The sequence below is a fragment of the Puntigrus tetrazona genome, chromosome 6 (genome assembly GCF_018831695.1).
Source record: "Puntigrus tetrazona isolate hp1 chromosome 6, ASM1883169v1, whole genome shotgun sequence".
Taxonomy (NCBI): domain Eukaryota; kingdom Metazoa; phylum Chordata; class Actinopteri; order Cypriniformes; family Cyprinidae; genus Puntigrus; species Puntigrus tetrazona.
In genome coordinates this window covers 5,960,471-5,980,395 of record NC_056704.1, presented here as the reverse complement: position 1 = coordinate 5,980,395, position 19,925 = coordinate 5,960,471, and the positions used below count along the sequence as shown (strand labels likewise).

General features: G+C 38.9%; 3 protein-coding genes across 3 annotated transcripts; 1 reads left to right on the top strand and 2 right to left on the bottom strand.

The window, feature by feature from the left end:
- Window positions 1-41: 41 nt before the first annotated feature.
- On the bottom strand, window positions 42-6,549 carry LOC122346658 (aspartyl aminopeptidase). Its single transcript, XM_043241430.1, is given in 16 exon segments — window positions 42-337; window positions 626-793; window positions 1,272-1,373; window positions 1,477-1,516; window positions 2,402-2,562; window positions 2,654-2,734; window positions 2,852-2,929; window positions 3,312-3,419; window positions 4,441-4,525; window positions 4,626-4,750; window positions 4,852-4,977; window positions 5,113-5,138; window positions 5,141-5,225; window positions 5,477-5,565; window positions 6,003-6,093; window positions 6,397-6,549. Coding segments are annotated over 16 exon segments (1,422 nt in total). The 5' UTR covers window positions 6,403-6,549; the 3' UTR covers window positions 42-286.
- Window positions 6,550-7,226: 677 nt separating this feature from the next.
- zgc:113019 (uncharacterized protein LOC550590 homolog) lies at window positions 7,227-9,514 on the bottom strand. The gene is made up of 2 exons (XM_043241429.1): window positions 9,174-9,514; window positions 7,227-8,711 (listed from the first exon to the last, which is right to left on the bottom strand). The coding sequence occupies exons 1-2, from the start codon at window positions 9,412-9,414 to the stop codon at window positions 7,327-7,329; spliced, it is 1,626 nt and encodes a 541-aa protein (XP_043097364.1). The 5' UTR covers window positions 9,415-9,514; the 3' UTR covers window positions 7,227-7,326.
- Window positions 9,515-13,791: 4,277 nt separating this feature from the next.
- On the top strand, window positions 13,792-19,860 carry desmb (desmin b). The gene is made up of 9 exons (XM_043241945.1): window positions 13,792-14,448; window positions 16,237-16,297; window positions 16,400-16,495; window positions 17,215-17,376; window positions 17,641-17,766; window positions 17,849-18,069; window positions 18,178-18,221; window positions 19,085-19,173; window positions 19,448-19,860. The coding sequence occupies exons 1-9, from the start codon at window positions 13,868-13,870 to the stop codon at window positions 19,487-19,489; spliced, it is 1,422 nt and encodes a 473-aa protein (XP_043097880.1). The 5' UTR covers window positions 13,792-13,867; the 3' UTR covers window positions 19,490-19,860.
- The last annotated feature ends 65 nt before the right edge of the window (window positions 19,861-19,925 follow it).

Below are 19,925 nucleotides of genomic sequence, written 5' to 3'. Positions count from 1 at the left end.
TCAGAAAACGGCATTAATGGAAGACACGAAAACAAGGCATCAAAGGTTTATTGGTTTTATTAACTTCGCAAAGTTGAGTGTATGGCAACACTTTAAGTGCTACGGTACGTGAGCAAAACCCTTCGTGTTTCTCCAAGTGATAAATGAATGGACATACGTAGAGAAATGGACAGACGGCAATGATGGATACGATGAGAAGATGATTGAGTGGAAAAAGTGATATTGATTTCCCTAGTAATGACGTCCATAAATCCCATCTGTGGTTCTGGAGAATCCCTCTCACAGTCTAGTCCACAGTTACAGTGCTTCTTACCAAGGGGAAGTGCTCAAAGAAGCCCTGCGTATTACAACACAGTTAGAACATCCCAAAACAGACTCAGTAAAACAATCCTTTCTCATGATATAAAAAAAGCTGTAACTGCTTTCTACACGATTATAACGAATAGCATATTCAGGCTTTTACATCTTTAACATGCATGCAATTAATCGCTTTAATATTTCGCGTATTCACAGATTTTAGTCATACAGTTATAAAATGACTAATTGAAAATAAAACAATATTTAATTTGTGCTAATCCTTCACACGTTTCTTCACACGCCTTTTAAAAACTGTTTGTGAATTTACCTTAAAGAGGTTGGTGGTCTGGAGAACTCCAGATGTGCAGCACATTTCACGAATGGAGTGCATGGCAAGCTGTGGTGCCCCGAGATCCAGGACGGCCATTCCTAAACGAGCCGCTAAAATGGGGCCAATCGTTGTTCCACATGGACTGTCATTCCTAACCATCACATCCTGTGATAAAAAGGACATTTCACTTGACAACATTTCTAATTTAAAAGTCCATTCCACACAGACAGAAGAGAGCTCATCTCTATCAGTCTCAATTGTGTATTCAAATACGAGATATGGTGTCCTGGTGACCGAGGTAAAAAAAATTTTGTTCTCTATTCTGCTGCACTCTTCCGTTTATAAATCCCACACGGTCTTGCGAGCAGCCTGTTGCTAGGAGCAGTGTTCATGCGTTTAGATGGTATGTAGACGGATCACATTCTCACGATATACACACACATCAACAAACATTCTGAATCCCTACCAGCAAAAACAAACCCAACATTTCATTCTCTTAGCTTTCACTTCTTCAGCGAGGGTAATTTTAGCTTAGTTAATGAGCATCCCTTCAACCCCATTTATACGGCAGAAGATTCCCGGGAAGGACAGATGGTGAAGCAGGATGTAATGAAATATAAGGGAGGGGGAATGTTCTGCTTACCTGCAGAGGTACGCCCACTTTTCCAGCAATCTCTCGTAATATGGCGGCAGTTACAGCAGTGGTGGCATAGCGCTGGTTACTGTTAAACTTTATGACTGGACCCTGATCCAGGACACACAGTGTGAAAGATTTAGCTGATTGGGCTCTGCTGAGGTCTTCATGAATGTATCAAGACAACATTGGTTTGTTTGTGTGTGTGCGTTACCTTATGAAATGCAGGCCTGTGGTTCTCCTCGTGTTTCTCCCTGTGGGGCGAATGACACATGTGTATATCATACATCACAAATCAGAACATACACATATTTGTGGTTTATACAGTTTCTATACAGTCCAAACTGCATTTTCTATCCCTATATCTAAAGCCTACCCCTCACAGAAAACTTAAAGCAATTTTTAAAGTAAAAACAACAACAACACAGTTTAGTATGCTTGTAATGCATCTGCTATGTAAGCACACAGGAACGGTCATCTTAAACCATGTTTTGGTTGTAATGTGTCTCCTCGTAAGCTACATATTCAAGAACACACACAGAGTAACAGCAATTGAAGCAGAAAAAAATTTATCACAAATGAGTCACATAATTGTTTTGTGCATGTTCTTATAACATTATTAAATTATATTAGTCCAATTGCATTAGTGGACATACTATGGTTTGGGGTCAAAAAAATATTTATAGTTTTTGAAAGTCTAATTTGTTTTCAATTACAAATGTCAACAATAATAAAATGTAAAAAAAAAAAAAAAAAATATATATATATATATATATATATATATATATATATATATATATATATATATATGACGAATGCTAAAAACAAATTAACTGCTTAATATTTTGTAGAAATTTCAAAACGTGTTTCAGAACTAGTAGTGTGTAAATAAGTAAAAAAAAAATTTAAATATATTATAGAAATCTCCAAAACTTCAGGTTTGATCAATTTCTGTAATAAAAGTAAAAACCTCTAAGAATAAAATAAATAAATTCTCCGTACTCTGTTTTTATGTAAACAATACCACAAGTTCTGGGGTCACCACGGTGATGATAGTTTTTCTTTTTCTGGCACAGTCTGTCTAATTTGTTACTAAGCGTTACCATAGAAACCACAAGTTGCCATAGCGTCAGACTGACTGGTAGTTAGGGTGTGCAGCATGTGCCATGTCCGCGCTGATCATGTAGGACAGCGGCACTGCCTCCTGAAACGCGGTCAGATTGTCAGAAGTTGAAGCTAGACGCCGCAGAATCAGCTCAGTCAGATTAGACTGGGCTCCCTGAGCGCTCTCAGATCCCACCTATTGATGAATTTAAAAAAAAATTATTTGGGTGAGGAGACTGGAGACCATTTAGAATATACATTTCCTAATAAATGCGTTTTCGTCTCACCTCTTCGTTGTCATACAGAGTGACCATACGAATGTTTGGATCTTTTGCTAGAGAATCAGGTGTGCTGGAGTCCATGAGAGCCTGGGAGAGAGAGGACATAATTATGCATTAATTATTCATCATCACTCCTCAGATCATTTCTGAGTGGGTGAATGACTGAATATTTAATAAGACGTCGCGCTCTGTGTTCTGTCGTACCGTGAGAGCACAGAAACAACTGTGCAGGTTGTCCAGACGAGGAGAGAAGATGAATTCTTCATAGAAACCTCCTAGTGCCTGCAGAGCACAAAAACACGTCAAAACTCATGATACTCCGTTAAAAAGCCCCAGCGAGAAAACCACGGCTGCCGCTCTGACAGTTATTTTATGTGTAAATCATATGGAAATGAGAGCCATTAGAGCTCTTAGTCTTGTTCTGTCGAGGTTCTCTAAAGTAATGTTTCATTCCGACGGTAGTCCCACTCTCACATTTAAAGGCTTTTTCTTCAGTCGGGTAAAAATAACAGCAATCCTCTTTGCTGAGCACAAACGCACCCCGCATACTAATCCTCTTTATGTCAGCACGATTTTGTGCAAAACCTCAAAAATAGAAAAAGGCTAAAGAAGCAAAACTGAAATCTTTTGGGTATTTGTCTAACATGAAGACAAAGAGACTTACGCCAGGCTGCGTGTCTGCGAGACAGAGCTCAAAGTCCAGTAAAGCGTTTGGCTCGACCCCGAGCTGCCCACATAGCATCTGGATCAGTGGAGAGTGATGCTTCTCTGCCTGAACATAGCAAAATAAAGTGTCCAGAAAACATTTTTTATTTTTATTAAGAAAGGGTTAGCCGTTGCTACCAATTGATATTTGTATTAGACCTGCAATCGGAAAACAGTCTTACGTTTAGACTGCCTTTGCTACTAACATTCGCTTAAAACAAAAGGTTTTAATAATAATTTTACAGAATTTTGGGTCACTGGTTCCCAACCATTCTGAACGCACATCAAGCTCATTAAATACGGGAAACTTGTGTTTTCGCAAATTTAAAAGGTGCTTGCTTGGTATGTGATAACCAATGAGGTTTGTTCTCGAGCGTCACACAAAGCATGTTTGAAAGCATGAAAGTTTTAATGGATTTTAATTTGCGTTTTGAAAACCCTATTTTACAGTGTGATGCATTATGTTGTGTAGTAAGTCTTTACAAAACATCTGATCGATAGCAGACGACGAACACTGCGTTAAAATATAGTTTTTTCAGATTAGTGAACCATTACCAATTAATAATAATTGGTTCCACAGAAAGCGCATACTTCCACCTTAAAGGGACAGCTCACTCAAATATGTAAATTCTATTATTAATTACTCACCCTGATGTTGTTCCAAACTCGTTAGACCACCATTCATCTCCGTCAGACAAATTAAGATATTTCTTATAAAATTCAAAGACTTTTTGACCCTGCATAGACAGCAACGCAACTGCCACAATCAAGGCCGGAAATGTAGTAAGGGCATCATTTAAATAGTAAGTGTGACATCAATCAAACCACAATTGCAATTTTATAAAGCCATGACAATACTTTTTGTGCACCACAAAACAAAAACAATGACTTTATACTATGAATTCTCGATCTCAGTACAATGGACAGTACATTTTATTGATGGCCTTGAACGTGTTGGTCGCGTTGCTGTCTATGCAGGGTGAGAAAGCTCTCACCGAAAATGAACAAAGGTCTTACCAGTTGGAACAATTTATAACATTTTTGATTGACCCATCCCTTTAACCAGACTTAAATTTGTGTGACCTTACAATGGATGTTGCATTACAGGCATCTCCACAGGAAGCCGATCCCGTTTCCAGTTCCTCTTGTATGGCAGTGGCAAGCAAAGGCGCTCTACAACAGACACAGATACAGCTTGATCAAATCAGCAGCATTCCAGCACGATTATACACATCTTTCTTGTACCTCCAATCTGCCCTAAATACACGCTTACAGATGGTTTTCCTTGTTAGGTCCAAATGAGTCGTTAATGTCTCTCTGAAGGTGAATGGCCAGATGGGGGATCCTGAGGATGGGACGGGGAACGTGAACCAGACGCTGCACCAGCTTGCCTTCGCTCTGAATAAAAACACACAAATAGACAGCACTGGTAAAAGTGGGTGTTATTCATATATAACCAAAGATGGAACCTGGGCACGGTTTACATCACAGAGGCTTACCTTAACCATTACACGACCTGCGATGGTCAGGTCACGATCAAACCAAGTGTTCCAGATTCCTCCTCCGTAACACTCCACTCCTATCTGCAAGAAGCCTAACTTTGTCTTCTTAGAACGTGGCTTCACCTGAGACCAAAGATACCCGATCACATCCTCTACATACGTTAACGCCGAACACGGTTATCTGATTGCTATAATCTATATATATATATATATATATATTTTTTTTTTTTTTCTTCACGTCAAAGCCCTTTCACTCACCTTCAGACATGGACTGTCCGTGTGAGCCCGATCATGGAAAAACCATTTCCAGGCTTGTAGAGCCCACCGACAGCAAAGGCAATAATGGTGGAGTAATTTCTGGTTACAAAATACTGGACAGAAAAAATATTTAACATGAGTCATTTCCTAGCTGTGACCAAGTACACAAGTAATCAGCACAACTCCAGTTCATCCATTAATGTTTTGTGAATCGAAAAGGCTTTTGACTTAAAACAGAGTCCTCTATCCATACTATTGCTTTTCTCCAGTTTAACCTATATATATATATATATATATATATATATATATATATATATATATATATATGTTACGTTTACACACACACACACACACACACACCTACCTTGCTGGCAGGTTTAATGTCCCAGTGCTCAGACTCCTTGAGCTCAGTAAAACCAGCCTTTAACAGGCGAGACTTACACTCCTCCACCACTGCAAGTCAAAGAAGACATCAAGAAGAAGGCAACCTTTAGATTTTGATGCTCTTTTGGTGATTTCGATTGCTCCAATTGTCTTCATTTCTAAGTCGCTTTGGATAAAAGCGCCTGCTAAATGACCAAATGTAAATACAACGTTTAAACCGACATTTAAACTCATGCGACGCTCACATCACAGAGACATTACAGAGTCTGCGATCTAGGTAAAAAGTTAAAGGACATTCTTTCAAAGTCTACATCAAGATCTACTGTCCATATCTGGAGCTATATCAGCCGGTGAAGAACAATGTCCAAGAGCCTATCTAGACTGTAAGCAAGTTAATCATCTTATTAACTTACAACAAAGTGCAGATCAAACTCAAATACAAACAGAGTAGAATTTATGCATTTCAGAGCGACATTTACAGGATTTCAATCTAATGTCATTCTTACCGTGGTATGGTGAAACGCCCTTATTGACGAAATGAAGAAATTCTTTGGCAGCAGCCTGGACAGCTTCTTTGGAGCTTTTCATGATGAAACACTTTGCAAAACATACAAGAAACAATAAACGCCAGTCCAAACAGAGCAAGCAGTCAGTCACGTGCACAGATCATGCTTCAGACGAGCGCGTGAAACCAGCTCTTATTGTTGTTTCGGAGATTTTTGTGTTTGTGTTTTAGTAAACCACTTCACAAGACGCGGATATCTGAGAAACGACAGGAATACAATACAAAACGCACGATAACCCATGCAATCACATAATCGCTAACTTTACCTATATAATCAAAACGCATACATACGTAACCCACGAGCACTTTGAAAGTTCCCCGTCAAGGTTTCCTACCTGCATATGAGATTGAAGAAGTGGACTTTCACATTCAGAGCAAGAATGCAGGAAGCTATGTGGATTTGCTGTAGTCCGGGAGCGGAAGAGCGCCCTCTAGTGTCTGGAGGGGCGATAGCTTTTACACTTTTAAAAACAAAAGAGCATTTATTAACACATTGTCTCTTTTCTTGCAAAATAAAATAGACATAAATATCGACTAGGCAACCTTACACCACTCGCATTTAGGATGGACAAGTAGATCGTTTTTTCACTTTCATACAGTCTTTGACATCTGAAACGGCACAATATCATTTATGATCCCGGTTCAGGTATTATAGAATAGTTTTTGACAGAGAACGCTTGTAAGGCATTATGAAAACAAATAGTGTTCTTGGAAAACTGTTGCACCAACTTGTGCTTATCTGCAGCAGTTATTATGTGCTAAATAATTGAAACTCAAATATTTAATGTCATTTGCGGGCAATGAAGGCAAACATACAAAAAAAAGCCAAAGACTGAATTCAGAATATGCACCACATTAAGACTGTGAACATTTAGCTGCAGGTTTTCATTGTACATCGTGTCTTCATCATGTCAGTACTTGAAGGTTGCACTGCTACTTTACCCCTTTCACCTGTTATATTCATGCATTTACACTAAACCAGGATTTTTTTTTATATTGTACTTTCTGCAATTAACTTAGCTATTACCTTTTTTTCTTGCCAGCACTTGGTTACACCGTCCCCTCACTTCCACTTGTTGCATTTATGTACTTACCTTGTATTATTTTCCCTGTCAAACGTACACGTTTACTTCAGCATTGCACAAATAAAGAAATACAAAACCAGTCCTTTTTCATCATTTATTATCATAACGTGACAAAGTAATGAAGAACACACGGCTCACATTTAGTTCGTTTGACATCTTGCGTACAGTTCACGTTGTGGCTTACAGTTTCATGACACTGGGACACATGTTAGTCAGAGCGCAGGACACGGTCACGACCTTGTCGAGGAACATCATGTCCTCGTCGTCTTCACACGGGGCGATCATGTTCATCGGTACGGCTTCGCTCAGCATGGTGTACTTCCTGCGCACGCATCCGACCACCCTGTTCAAGTGGACCCTGAGGTGAGCCAGCTTGCGCGTCTCCTCCGCATCTTTCGTGACCAGCTTCTGCTTTTTCACCTCCGCGCACATCAGGCCGACATTCTCCCCGATGTCGAACCCTCGATCCGCCAGCACCAAGTCTCCAGGCAGCAGTTTATCAAGAAGGCCACTGCTCTCAATAACATACTTGTCGCTGACGCCATCCGCCCACCCTTTAGAAACGAAAGCAATAGCTCCACGTGGTGTAATGCCAATGAGATACTTCAGCGTGTGTTTCTGTGAAGATGTCTGCGCGATGGCTCTTTGAGTCGATGCTCTCTCCGCGTTAATTTCAAAGCAGTCCACGATTACCGCCACATGATTTCCAAAAGCTTCTACAAACTGCTGCAACATGCTGCCCTTCAAGCAGTGTCTCTCTGGCCAGTGCACCAAAGGGCTGAGGTGCGTAAACATTGCATTTATGGTGTCTCTGAAAGCGGTGGACACGGTCTTTGGATCTGTTCCGAAGAGGTGTGCGATGTGCTGGATGGGCAGATTCAGCCTCAGGCGCATCAGAGTCAAGAAGAGCATGTGAAAAGGCGAAAGTTTGCATCCTGTCCGCGGAAGGCAAGGAAGAAGCTGCGTCAGCACACCCATGAGAACAGCAAAGCATGGCAGCCCAGTGTAGTATTTGACCCTCTCTTCATCATCTCCCAAAAAATCCTCAGACATTGTCTTTTGGGAGAGCTCTTCCTTCAGTAACCTGTTCTCCTCTAATAAGCGGTTAATTTCAGCACGTCTGCAGCTACAAAAGCTACATTCCTGCTGTTCTTCGAGTTCATACGTTGATGCAGCTTCATCCATCTGTATGCTCTGTGAAGCTTCATCTGATTGCGGGTCTTCTTCGGATGGCGGGTCTTCTTCAGACGGCGGATCTTCATCTGATGGTGGACCTTCGTCTGCTGGCGGATCTTCGTCTGCTGGCGGACATTCGTCTGCAGGTGGATCTTCGTCTGTTGGCGGATCTTTTTCCGGTGGTACATCTACATCCACATCCATCTCCAGTTTCAGGTCTGGCAGAGCTGGTGATGTCGCAGGTGCAGCTTTCTTCTGTGTGAGAGCCTTCTGTCTCTTTGACCTGCGGGGAAACCGCTCGGGAGGCGTCGCTTTGACCTCTGTGTGCCCGAGATGCAATGACGGCACCCAGTCAGGATGACACTCAAGCATTTCATAGGCCGGTTTGCCTGATTAGAAGAAAAAACAATCTTTGAGTAGTTACACTAACAATGACATTTGTGACTACATAATATTACAATGTAAAAAAAAAACAGATTTCACTTTAGTGATGGCAAAGCTGAATCACTCCCGTCTTAATTACTCCAGTGAGCTTTTAAAAATCATAACGTCATCATATTACATTGATTTGGTGCTCAGTTATTATCACTTATTAATTAATTACTTATTAATTTTGTTTGTTTGTTGCCTAATGTTTCTGTGGAAACCGTTATACATTTTCCCTCTCACACACGCACGCACACATATTTTTCAGAATCACTAAAAATAGTTTTTTTTACCAACAGTATCTGTATCTATGTAGCCAGTTAACTGTGCAAAGTTAGCTATGTAAGTTAGTTCCTCGCCATACTTGCAGTGCTAGCGGCAACCACCTAACGGTTAGACGTGTCTTGGTTATAGCGTAACGTTACCTGAGAGGAAATGTCGTGAACACACAAACATGTGTCGGGAAATGTTGTCGAAGGTGATGTCTTTGCGTCTTATGGCTGATACCCATGCCATGCGACGCCTCTTTGTTAACTCGGAGATCTGATTTCCAAGGTGTTGCTTCCAAGCCGGAAAGCTAAAAAATCGCACTCCATTTAAAATGCGTTTTCCGTACCGGTCCTGAGAACGGTTGTTGCAGTTGATAACACAGCAAGAGTTCACCATCCCTGCGTGTTTTTGTTGTATAACAACAGAAACTCCGACGCCTGCCTACCGTCTCTATGCAGTTTCCGCGTCCTAAAAACCCACAATGCCTTGCGTTGCTTACTTCGGGTGACGTCATGTTCTTCTTCTTCTAATTAAGCGTAATGGCGGCTGTCAAAGCAACTTTAGGAGCACTACCGCCACTAACCAGACTGGAGTGTGGAGGACTAATAAGAGAGAGAGAAAAGACAAACCCGTACTCCCCAAACCGTCCTCTTTAGATTATTAATTTTGTGTGTTACGTAAAAAGTTATCATGAACATGAAATGTTAAAATAGTCTAATTATGATAACTAACCAATTAATTAACGGTGGCTGGTCAGTCAGAAGTGTAACAAACTCCTAGCATGTCTTCGCAAAATAGCTCAAGTGCAGCTTTCTGTGTAAAAAAAAAAGGTATGATTTTATCTTGTTTAGAATTTGAATGCATATTGTGACATTATCCAAACCTGCAAAAAAAAAAAAAAATTAATTAATTAATAAATAAACAAATAAAAATTATTTAAATAGAACACGTGTTAAGAGTCCCAAAGCATTCACAGCGTGATGAATGCCCTTATAATTAAAGAAATAATTTTAATTATTAAAAATAATTAAGCAATTAAAGAAAAATATTCACGTATGGGTTTTATATTTATTGCCCAAAAATGTACTTTTCTGAATATCGGTACATGTGAGTTAGCACAAATGAACCATTAATTTTATACAATAGTGTACAATAGAGTCCTGATCCTTGAATGAATCTATTTGAATGAATCGAGTGATCCAATGATTCAACCGTCCATTGATTGACTCACTCCCTATGTGTACTCTATCCACCCTATCTAGAGATTTTCTGCCACCTACTCGCAGTTTTATTGGCATGTATTTGTCCACGACAGACCTAAACCAGCCAAAAACACGTTCAGCAAAATATTCATTTATTAATATTGACCAAAATTTCTTCATTTCAGGCCCCAGAAGGAAACTAATGGACTTACAGATAATAGTGGGACAAATCTTACAATCAGTGTGTAAAATTAGCCACAGGACTCAATACCAACCCCAACTTCACGTTTCCTTTCTCTAAAAGAAAATATAGACTACCAGTTATAGGTCTACGCCTAATTTAATAAGTTCCCTTAAATTACACAACAGTTCCAGAAGAGTTTTATTGCAGACAGTATGTCTTTTCCGAAAGGTTTGGTTAATACCTAATCAATATTTAACTGCATACAAAGTTAAGGAATACCATTCAAAATGTTAGTTATTCCTTTTGTGTCAGTTGCTCTGAAATAGTATATTTTTTATTTGTTTATTTATTGCTCTTTTTAATAACACGTCCGGCCTGGGCTTTCCACTTGGAGGGACGGTTCAAAAAGGTATAGGCCTAGATTTTTTTAGAAAAATACAATGACTCATAAACAGATTTCCAGTATGTTATTAGTCTCTGTAATTTGATTGCCTGTTGCTGGCCATATTTGCTGATTTATCAGTATTTTTAATTACGTTACCTTTAACCCCAAATAAACTTTTCCTTTTCAGCTTTATTGCTCACACTGTTATGGATTACAAAGTTTCCGGTTATAGCGCCCCATATGGATAAAATCTGACACAATTTGTGATGCGACCTCACGTCTTCTGCTTCCTTCAGTTTAAACTTTGCATTCAGCACTTTTACAGCAAGTCCGTTAGTTAAAACAGGAAAATCCCAAGAATTTCATTGGCTTTTATCTTCTAAAACTATGGCTGAAGATTTTCTGTTAACCGAGATCAGTCCAAGTTTGGAGTCTCTGATGCACTGTTCGTATATCGTCCTAGTTATGATATAATATAGTATTTAATCATATGCACAGATGAGTACACGAAAACAAAATAACTGCACTTACAGTTAGACATGTATGCCTATGTTTGTGTACAGTTGCCAGGATGCAGTACAATATTTAGAAACATGACCTGCCCCTCTTCCCAATACAAGAACACACAGGAAGTTAAACTGGTTCATTACAACATATACATTTTCACATCATTTACATTTTTGCCTTATACTATACTAAATAAGCAGCCTAATGAATAAAAACGTATGCATGCATGACTAGATTTCAAGGTTTCAATCTGAGCGATGTCGTACAGCAAGTGTGATGTGGTTTTGGCCACGGCATATTTTTATTCAGTCACAGAACAAAAGAGAAACGTCACCACTTCTACGTGAATAATAACGTCTGATAAGAAAAGGTCACCCGCTCTAATTAAGGCAGTTTCAAAGAAAACAGGAACTTGTCTAATTTTGATAAATGTTATCGCTATTTGTTTTGGCCAGCTATTATTTTGCATTTTATTCGGCTAATAAATTAAATTGAGTAAATACAAATAGAAACGCTCATGTGTTTTTGTCTCTATTGAAATAAAACACTTTTCACCATTATCTTAAGAAATCAAACATTCTCTGTATCCCTTGCTGATCTCAGAGGCTTGTACACCTTATATAGAGCTGAAAGTGATGGAGGAGGATGGGGGAAAGGCAAATAAGCAGGAGGAGAGTGGGAAGGTAGAAGAAAAGAAGACGTGTTTACGTGCTCTGTCACATGTGCTCTCTCTCCTGTCAGCTGAAGGCTTCCAGAGGAACTTTTGTAAAGACGGCATTCCAGTCCTCTTACACTCTCTATAAATAGGTTTGAGAAGAACCATGGACAGCCACCAGAGGCTTGTAACAATTAGATGCCTTATTTGATCAGCTCACAAGAGATCTGAAATCCCTGCACACTTTACAATACAAAGAGATGTATATGAAACCAGGCTTTGATCTCTATTTTTCAGATGCAGGTTTGTCATTACACGTGCAGTTTAGATTATTTTCTCTTGTACGGCTTCAGGTCTAAATCAGGAGTTTTCAGCAGGAATCTACAATTATTAGGTGCATGCTAATAGTGAAGAGAACTAATGAAAATATAGGGGAAATTACAATATCACCCAGAAATACAGATATAGTTCAACCAGAAATAAAATGTACTCACCCTCAGGAAATCCAAGATGTAGAGATTGTTTCTTCATCAGAATATATTTGGAGAAATATTGAATGCAGTGAATGGATGTCGGCTGAGAATGAGAGAATTAAATAAAAACAGTACAATAAATAAACCACATCATTCTAGATCTAAAAATGTAGATATTCTTGTCAACCAATGTCAACCAATTTAAGGCAAAGTTCAGCATGTTTAATTGTCCCTCCCACAGAATATATATATATATATATATATATATATATATATATATATATATATATATACATATATATATCTATGAGGTGTGTTAAAACATTTTAAATCTGCTCTCTTTCAGCATGGGAAATGTCATTGTTAATAATGACGCAATGAGTTTACCAATGCAGGAGGAGAAGATCATCTCTCTGCTGTTTCCAGAGAAGGTACAGTCTTGCATCTTCTCCTCTACTGTTCGTGCCTTTCCTTTTTAAGGCAGCTTAGATAAACCTTCCGCTCAATCTGTGCTCATCTGTTTACCAGCTTTAGGTGCCGCACTAACAATATCAGAATGTGACATTTTCTCAAGCTGTTATCAGGACATGCGGTGAAATCTCTGTGGGAATTCATGGAATGGCAACGTGAATGCTTTTTCATTTTTCTCATAAACAAACAAGGCATCTTTGAGTAATGGTTTTTTTGAAGTGCTCTTTTGCGCTTGAAATTAAAGGAAAAGTTCAACCTAAAAGGAATATTCTGTTATGATTACCCTCACCCACTTGCTGCAAGAGAACACTTTTTAAAAAGAATCCATACCAGTTTTATTTTAGTATCAGAGGTACTACTATTGTTTGTGTTAATATTCACATTTATTTTTCACTTAATTTTAGTTAGTTTTTTGTTGTTTTTATCATTTTATTAGTTATTTTAAAGCATTTCAAATTTGTCTATGTAATTAATTTATTATTATAATTATTATTTAGTTATAGTTATTTAAGGTTAAATCTATCTTTCTAAAGACAGAAAGTCTTACTGGTTTGAAATTACATTCATTTTGGGTTGACTATGCCTTTAATTAAAAAAAAAATAAAAAATGTTTTCCCAAGCTTGCTTGCTGGTCTGAACCAGAAAGTCAGCCTAAATTTCAGTGATGAGTTCACTGTGATGAGGGGCACAGTTGGTTCTCTCTTTCAGTTCTTAGTCAATCAGCTCAATATTTTTGTGCCAAGATTTGGAACAGCTGGTCACTGAGTGAAAGAGATAGGATAGGAGAAATGATTTGTTATGGTTAGGATGGAGAAGATGGTATGGGAGAGAGAAAGTGGTTTGGGGTAGCTGGGAAGGGAGGGGGCAGAAGCCTACAAATAGCCACAGATGAGCATGCCACGCGCTCATTCTGTCTCTGTCCTCTCCGGAGGGTGTTTGTATTCATCTGACTCGTCCTTCTTGTGCTCCAACATGAGCCATTACGCCTCTTCCTCATCCTCTTCCTCATACCGTCGAATGTTTGGTGGTCCTGGCTACCTGACACCACCAATGTCCCGGGCGGTGTTTGGCCGAGCCTCCACCGGGGGGTCCGGCAGCTCACGCGTCAGCTCCAGAGTCTATGAAGTCACCAAGTCCTCCACTTCCTCTCCTGGATTCTCCAATTATCGAGCCTCCTCGTACAGTATGCCCAACTTGTCTGCGGGCTATACCCGCTCCTATGGCGGGATGGGTGAGACGCTGGACTTCAGCCTGGCCGACGCGCTCAACCAGGAGTTCCTCCAAACACGCACCAACGAGAAAGCTGAGCTTCAGCATCTGAATGACCGATTTGCCAACTACATTGAGAAGGTCCGCATGCTGGAGCAGCAGAACCAGGCGATGGTGATTGAGGTGGAGCGCTTGAGGGGACGGGAGCCCACGCGGATCGCCGACCTTTATGAGGATGAGATGAGGGAGATGAGAAGAGAGATCGAAGTGGTCACCAGTCACAGATCACGTGTGGAGGTGGAGCGGGATAACCTGGCAGATGACCTGCAGAAACTTAAACTGAGGTGAGATGCATGAAGCAAGAATCTCTAACTCTTAAACTAGCCATAATTGGTTAAACTGTATAGCTGGGCTGGTCTGATTTGTTTTAGGTGGGTTTTGGGAACTTACCAAATGTTAATGCTTCAATAAATCATTCACTGTTAAAGATAACATTTCAAAAAGATTTTTCCACACCCCTCCGGCGATTGGTCGATTCCTTTAAAGCAGTATTTGTGAGCTTTGAACGCTCCAAAAGCAGCACCTAGTGGCAAAGAATTAATTCGCATTCTTAAGTTCTTAAGGAAACCAACGCGATTACGCAAAAAGATCAACAAGTGGGCGGGCGATATACTTTAACTTTCATTTTGACGTCAGCATAAAAAGGCTTTGGACTTGTTTTAAAAACGACTCGTTTCAACGATTCAGAGTCGACTCTTTGTTTTGAAACACAATAACTTTATACACGTTGCACTTTCAGATGTAAAACTTTGCAGGACGTGTACATTCACTTAGAGATGTGCTACACACTGCATGAAAGGCCATTTTCAAAAATTCCGGAAAGAAGAACATCTGAAGAACATCTTTGGCAGGCCATGCAAACCAGCTCAGGCCTGTTGAAACTTTTTTTCAGCATGATAAAAAAGAAATAGGGGCTTAAAGTAATACGCTTGTAAACAGATGTTATTTATTCAGAAATACATGCAAATTGTATTCATGTGTTCTTTGTAGTCCTGAAGCTGTCAACCCACTCTTGAGTTTCATATTTAGAAACACACAGTACATTACATAACAATCCAGAGTCATTCAGTGCCAACAGGGGAATGACCACGATCTCTCCCCATAGCAAACACCTCACACACATTCAGTTGCCATAGACTTTGGAGATAACACAATCTGAGAGAACTACAAACATCGCATTCACACGTAACGCAACATGAAGGCTTTATCACAGCAACAGGAGCACTCGCCACTCTTGTGAACTATTTAACAAGGAGAAAAGAGTGACCAATTAAAATTAAATTTGTGTCATGTATCGAAAACAAACCCTAACCAATTATAGCATTACAAAATTAGCTTAACACAATGAAAATAAACCATAACATAAATTAGCGCAACCAAAACAAGTCATGACACAAAGATATTAGCATGACTATACAATGACCGCAAAACAATGGAAATAAGCCACAACATAACAAAACTAGCACAACGCAGTGGAAACAAGTCATAATGGAAAAATGGAAACAAGCACATTTCATTGTATTGTGCCATTTTTGTTGTGTTGTGTGTTTCTGGGCCGCCGTATAGGGACGTATAGGGTCATCTCAACATGGACAAACAAAAGAAGCTGAAAAGGAAGAGAATTTATATAATCAGTTTGACAGACCTTCGAGAGCCTGCTGGGCACCGGTGTTTCAGGGTCACTGCAGAGTTTATTCAATGCTGAAAAGAGTTTCAAATTAGTAGTCAAGGTAAGAAATGATTAAATATGACTTCATCTGGTCTACTGAGCAATTATGAGGGAAATAAAATGCTATATCAGGCCTACAGAGGTTATTAAAGGCTTAAGGAAACTGCCTTTATAAAGGAAGCTATTGTCCTTTCAAGCATGTTGTTTACAATAGCCTAGCTTTACTTCCTATTCAGGAGTTAGTCAGCCTAAATGTGCTGGCCCCACTCCATCTTCCAGCAGGGAAAAACTTTGTGCGAGGTTGCAGTAAACCTTCAGTCTATAAAAGGAAATAAATAGGCCGGCTGTAATAAATATGAGATACATAACTCCCTTCTCCTATTCTCCCTCTTTCCCTCGCCAGGCTTCAGGAGGAGATTGCCCTGAGGGAAGAGGCAGAGAATAATCTGTCCGCTTTCAGAGCAGTGAGTCCCCTAAACCCCTCCCGTCCCCTTTTATTTTCTCATTAGTAACGAATAATAAAACGTGGCTTTGTTTTATTTTTATATCATTACGTCCGATTTCAGGACGTGGACGCTGCCACTTTGGCCCGCCTGGACCTGGAAAGACGTATAGAGACCCTCCAAGAAGAGATCGCCTTCCTTAAGAAGATCCACGAGGAGGTTAGCATATTTGAGGACGTTCGTTTTTATTGTCTGTGCTAATCAAACGTTGTAAAACACAGACTACAGCCAAGCCAACTTAAAATGAAATACACCTCATACACACTTTGGTAATAATCCCTTTCTTCAGTCTAGACTTTAGACTCAGCTACACTACTGTTTTTTATGTTTTTGAAAATATTTTATGCATATATATATATTTATATAGAAGCACATATATATATAAGTGGCTACATATATATATATATATATATATATATATAATTATATATATATATATATATATATATATATATATATATATATATATATATATATATATATATATATATATATATATATATATATATATATATATATATATATATATATATATATATATATATATATATAATGACAATAAATACACTTTAATAGTTAAAAAAAAGAAGCAGCTTCACTGTAGTTTTCAATGACAAGTCGCTTAATGCTTCGAAAGAGTTTCAATGTAGTTTCCCAACACTGCTGAGTGAATCTCATCTCAGAGCTCTATTATAGAGCTGCATCTGTTCCTGGAGATTACACAGCTACTTTAAAACAGCATGACAAGCCTCTGTTTCAGGGCCAGCTGTGTGTGGATGTTTGAGATTATTTCTTACCACTGGTCCTATCGGCAATGCCACGCCGCTTTTTAAAAGCAGGCACAAACAAACACAAGCTTTTTTTCTTCCTCCGTGTAGGAAATTCGCGAGTTGCAGGCCCAGATGCAAGAGACTCAAGTCCAAATTCAGATGGACATGTCCAAACCAGACCTGACTGCCGCCCTCAGGGACATCCGTGCTCAGTACGAAGGCATCGCTGCAAAGAACATAGCAGAGGCTGAGGATTGGTACAAGTCGAAGGTGAGACACAGAGGAGGAAAAGAACCTATTGTTTTCAATCCACATTGCTTTTTTCACTCAAAAACTAAGTGGGATAAGCAGTTATGTGAGGCTTATTATCAATAAGAGTCAAAAGAAAAAGACGTACATACATTCTTTAATTGAAAGAAAAGGAAAAGAGATTCCATCGAACATTTGCCAGTAATACTGCATACCAAGAAATATACAAGCTTCTATAGTAGTAGTACTGAGTGAGATAATTCATCTTTGTATCTTCACCATCAGGTGTCAGATCTTAACCAGGCAGTGAGCAAGAACAATGAGGCTCTCAAACAGGCCAAGCTGGAGACCATGGAGTACAGACACCAGATCCAGTCCTACACCTGTGAGATCGACTCCCTCAAGGGCACCGTACGTCTATCCGTTCTGTCTGACGCGGATACACTCGGTCTTTTTCTATGCGGCATTCATCTCTTTGTCTGTCACTCTGTAGAACGAGTCTCTCATGAGGCAGATGAGAGATATGGAGGATCGCCACGGTCGTGAGGCCGGTGCTTTCCAGGACAACGTCGCCAGGCTGGAGGCAGAGATCACCAACATGAAGGATGAGATGGCGCGTCACCTGAGAGAGTATCAGGACCTGCTCAACATTAAGATGGCCCTGGATGTGGAGATCGCTACCTACAGGAAGCTGCTGGAAGGAGAGGAGAGCAGGTACAAAAGAAACAGAAAGGGTTTGTCTGTGATTTTTATTTTTTTAACCACACCTTTCCGCTTATTCTGAAGGCTTTTTGTTACTTTTTACCTTCTCTCACGTTAAAGGATTGTGATGCCCATGCAGTCATACTCCACTATAAGCTTTAGAGGTAAGATGGAAAACTTGTGATATATTAAAAATGTTGTAGATGTTTCCTCAGAGGCCCCTAGGAGGCGTTGTACCTGACTATTTGAAATAAAATAGTAATTATTAATTACAAAACAATTAATCAGTGATTTCAATTATAAACAGGTACTACAATTTACATGGTTTCTAAAAAAATCCTTTAAATAAATGCTAGTCTTTTTACTATTCTGTTAATTAAATATGCATCCTCAAAAAAAAGTATCAAGGTTTCAACAAGAATATTAAGCAGAAATATTTTCAACTGGTTAACTGCAGTTAATTGCATCCAAAAAGTTGATTCTTTAAATAATATTAAACACACAATTAAAAAAATAATAATATATATATATATATATATATATATATACACATATATATATATATATATATATATATATATATATATATATATATATATATATATATATATATATATATATATATATATATATATATATACAGAAAATACACTTATGTAAACAAAAACTTTTATTTTGGATGCGATTAATCGAAATAGTTTGAAAGCACTTTGCAATTAGGTTCCTTCTGTTAACATTAACATTGAATGTACTTCCGAAATATTCAATCATCTCAGTTATTGTTTATTTCAACATTTTATACATTACTAAAACCAAAAGTTGTATCTGTATAATATTACTTAATAAAACTGAAGTCACTAAAAACAAGTAAATACTGTAATGAATGCATCCCATATTCTTAGTTATTGTTATTTAAAAGCATGAACAAATTTTTACTAATATAGGACCTTCTTCTTTCTATGTATGTAATCTGCGCATGTTACTAAAATGGCAGTGTATACTTTTAATTAAATATAATTTTCAACAGAGACGAGCCCAGAGCACCAACAGAGAGCATCTGAAATGCATTCAAAGAAAACGGTCCTGATCAAGACCATTGAGACGCGTGACGGGGAGGTGCGCGCGCAAACACACACACACACACACACACACACACACACACACACACACACACACACACACACACACACACACACACACACACACACTTACTTCAGTTCAGTTCAGTTCATTCAAGTGCCGTTTTTTCACTCCCTCCAGTATGTAAACTAGACATCATTCACAATATTAAGGTCATTTTAGGCACGCTTTCCTCACAAACTGGCTGCCTGTCAACAAAGAGCTGATGAAGTGTGTCTCTGAAACTAAATCAGTCTCCTGCCCCCTACAGGTGGTGAGTGAATCTACACAACACCAGCAGGACGTCATGTAAACCTCGGACAAGGAGCTACAACCAAAGGATCAAACCAAGACAAAACCCTTAGGACAGATTTTCTTAATCTGCAGTTTCTTTTGTTTTTCCGGTTATATGAGCACATATGCATGAGCTGGAGAAGAGAGCGATCACATTCTTTTAAAATCTGTATTTTTAAGCATTTTAGTCCAGTTATAGCCTACATGTCATATAACGCAAGGTAGATTAAACTCGGTTTCAGATGATGTAAAAGACAGAAATACTAAGGTGAGTGCAGTAAACAGAGAGAACAGAGGCAGAAAGCGGGCTTCGAGAACACAAAATGATCAATTGCGAGGATGGTGCTATACATAAAAATAAATTAAAGATACCCAAGCCAACACATTCCATCAATGTTTTCCCCGTGTGTTTGTTCAGACAGAAACAGAGATGAGTCACAGATCACAAGAGACAC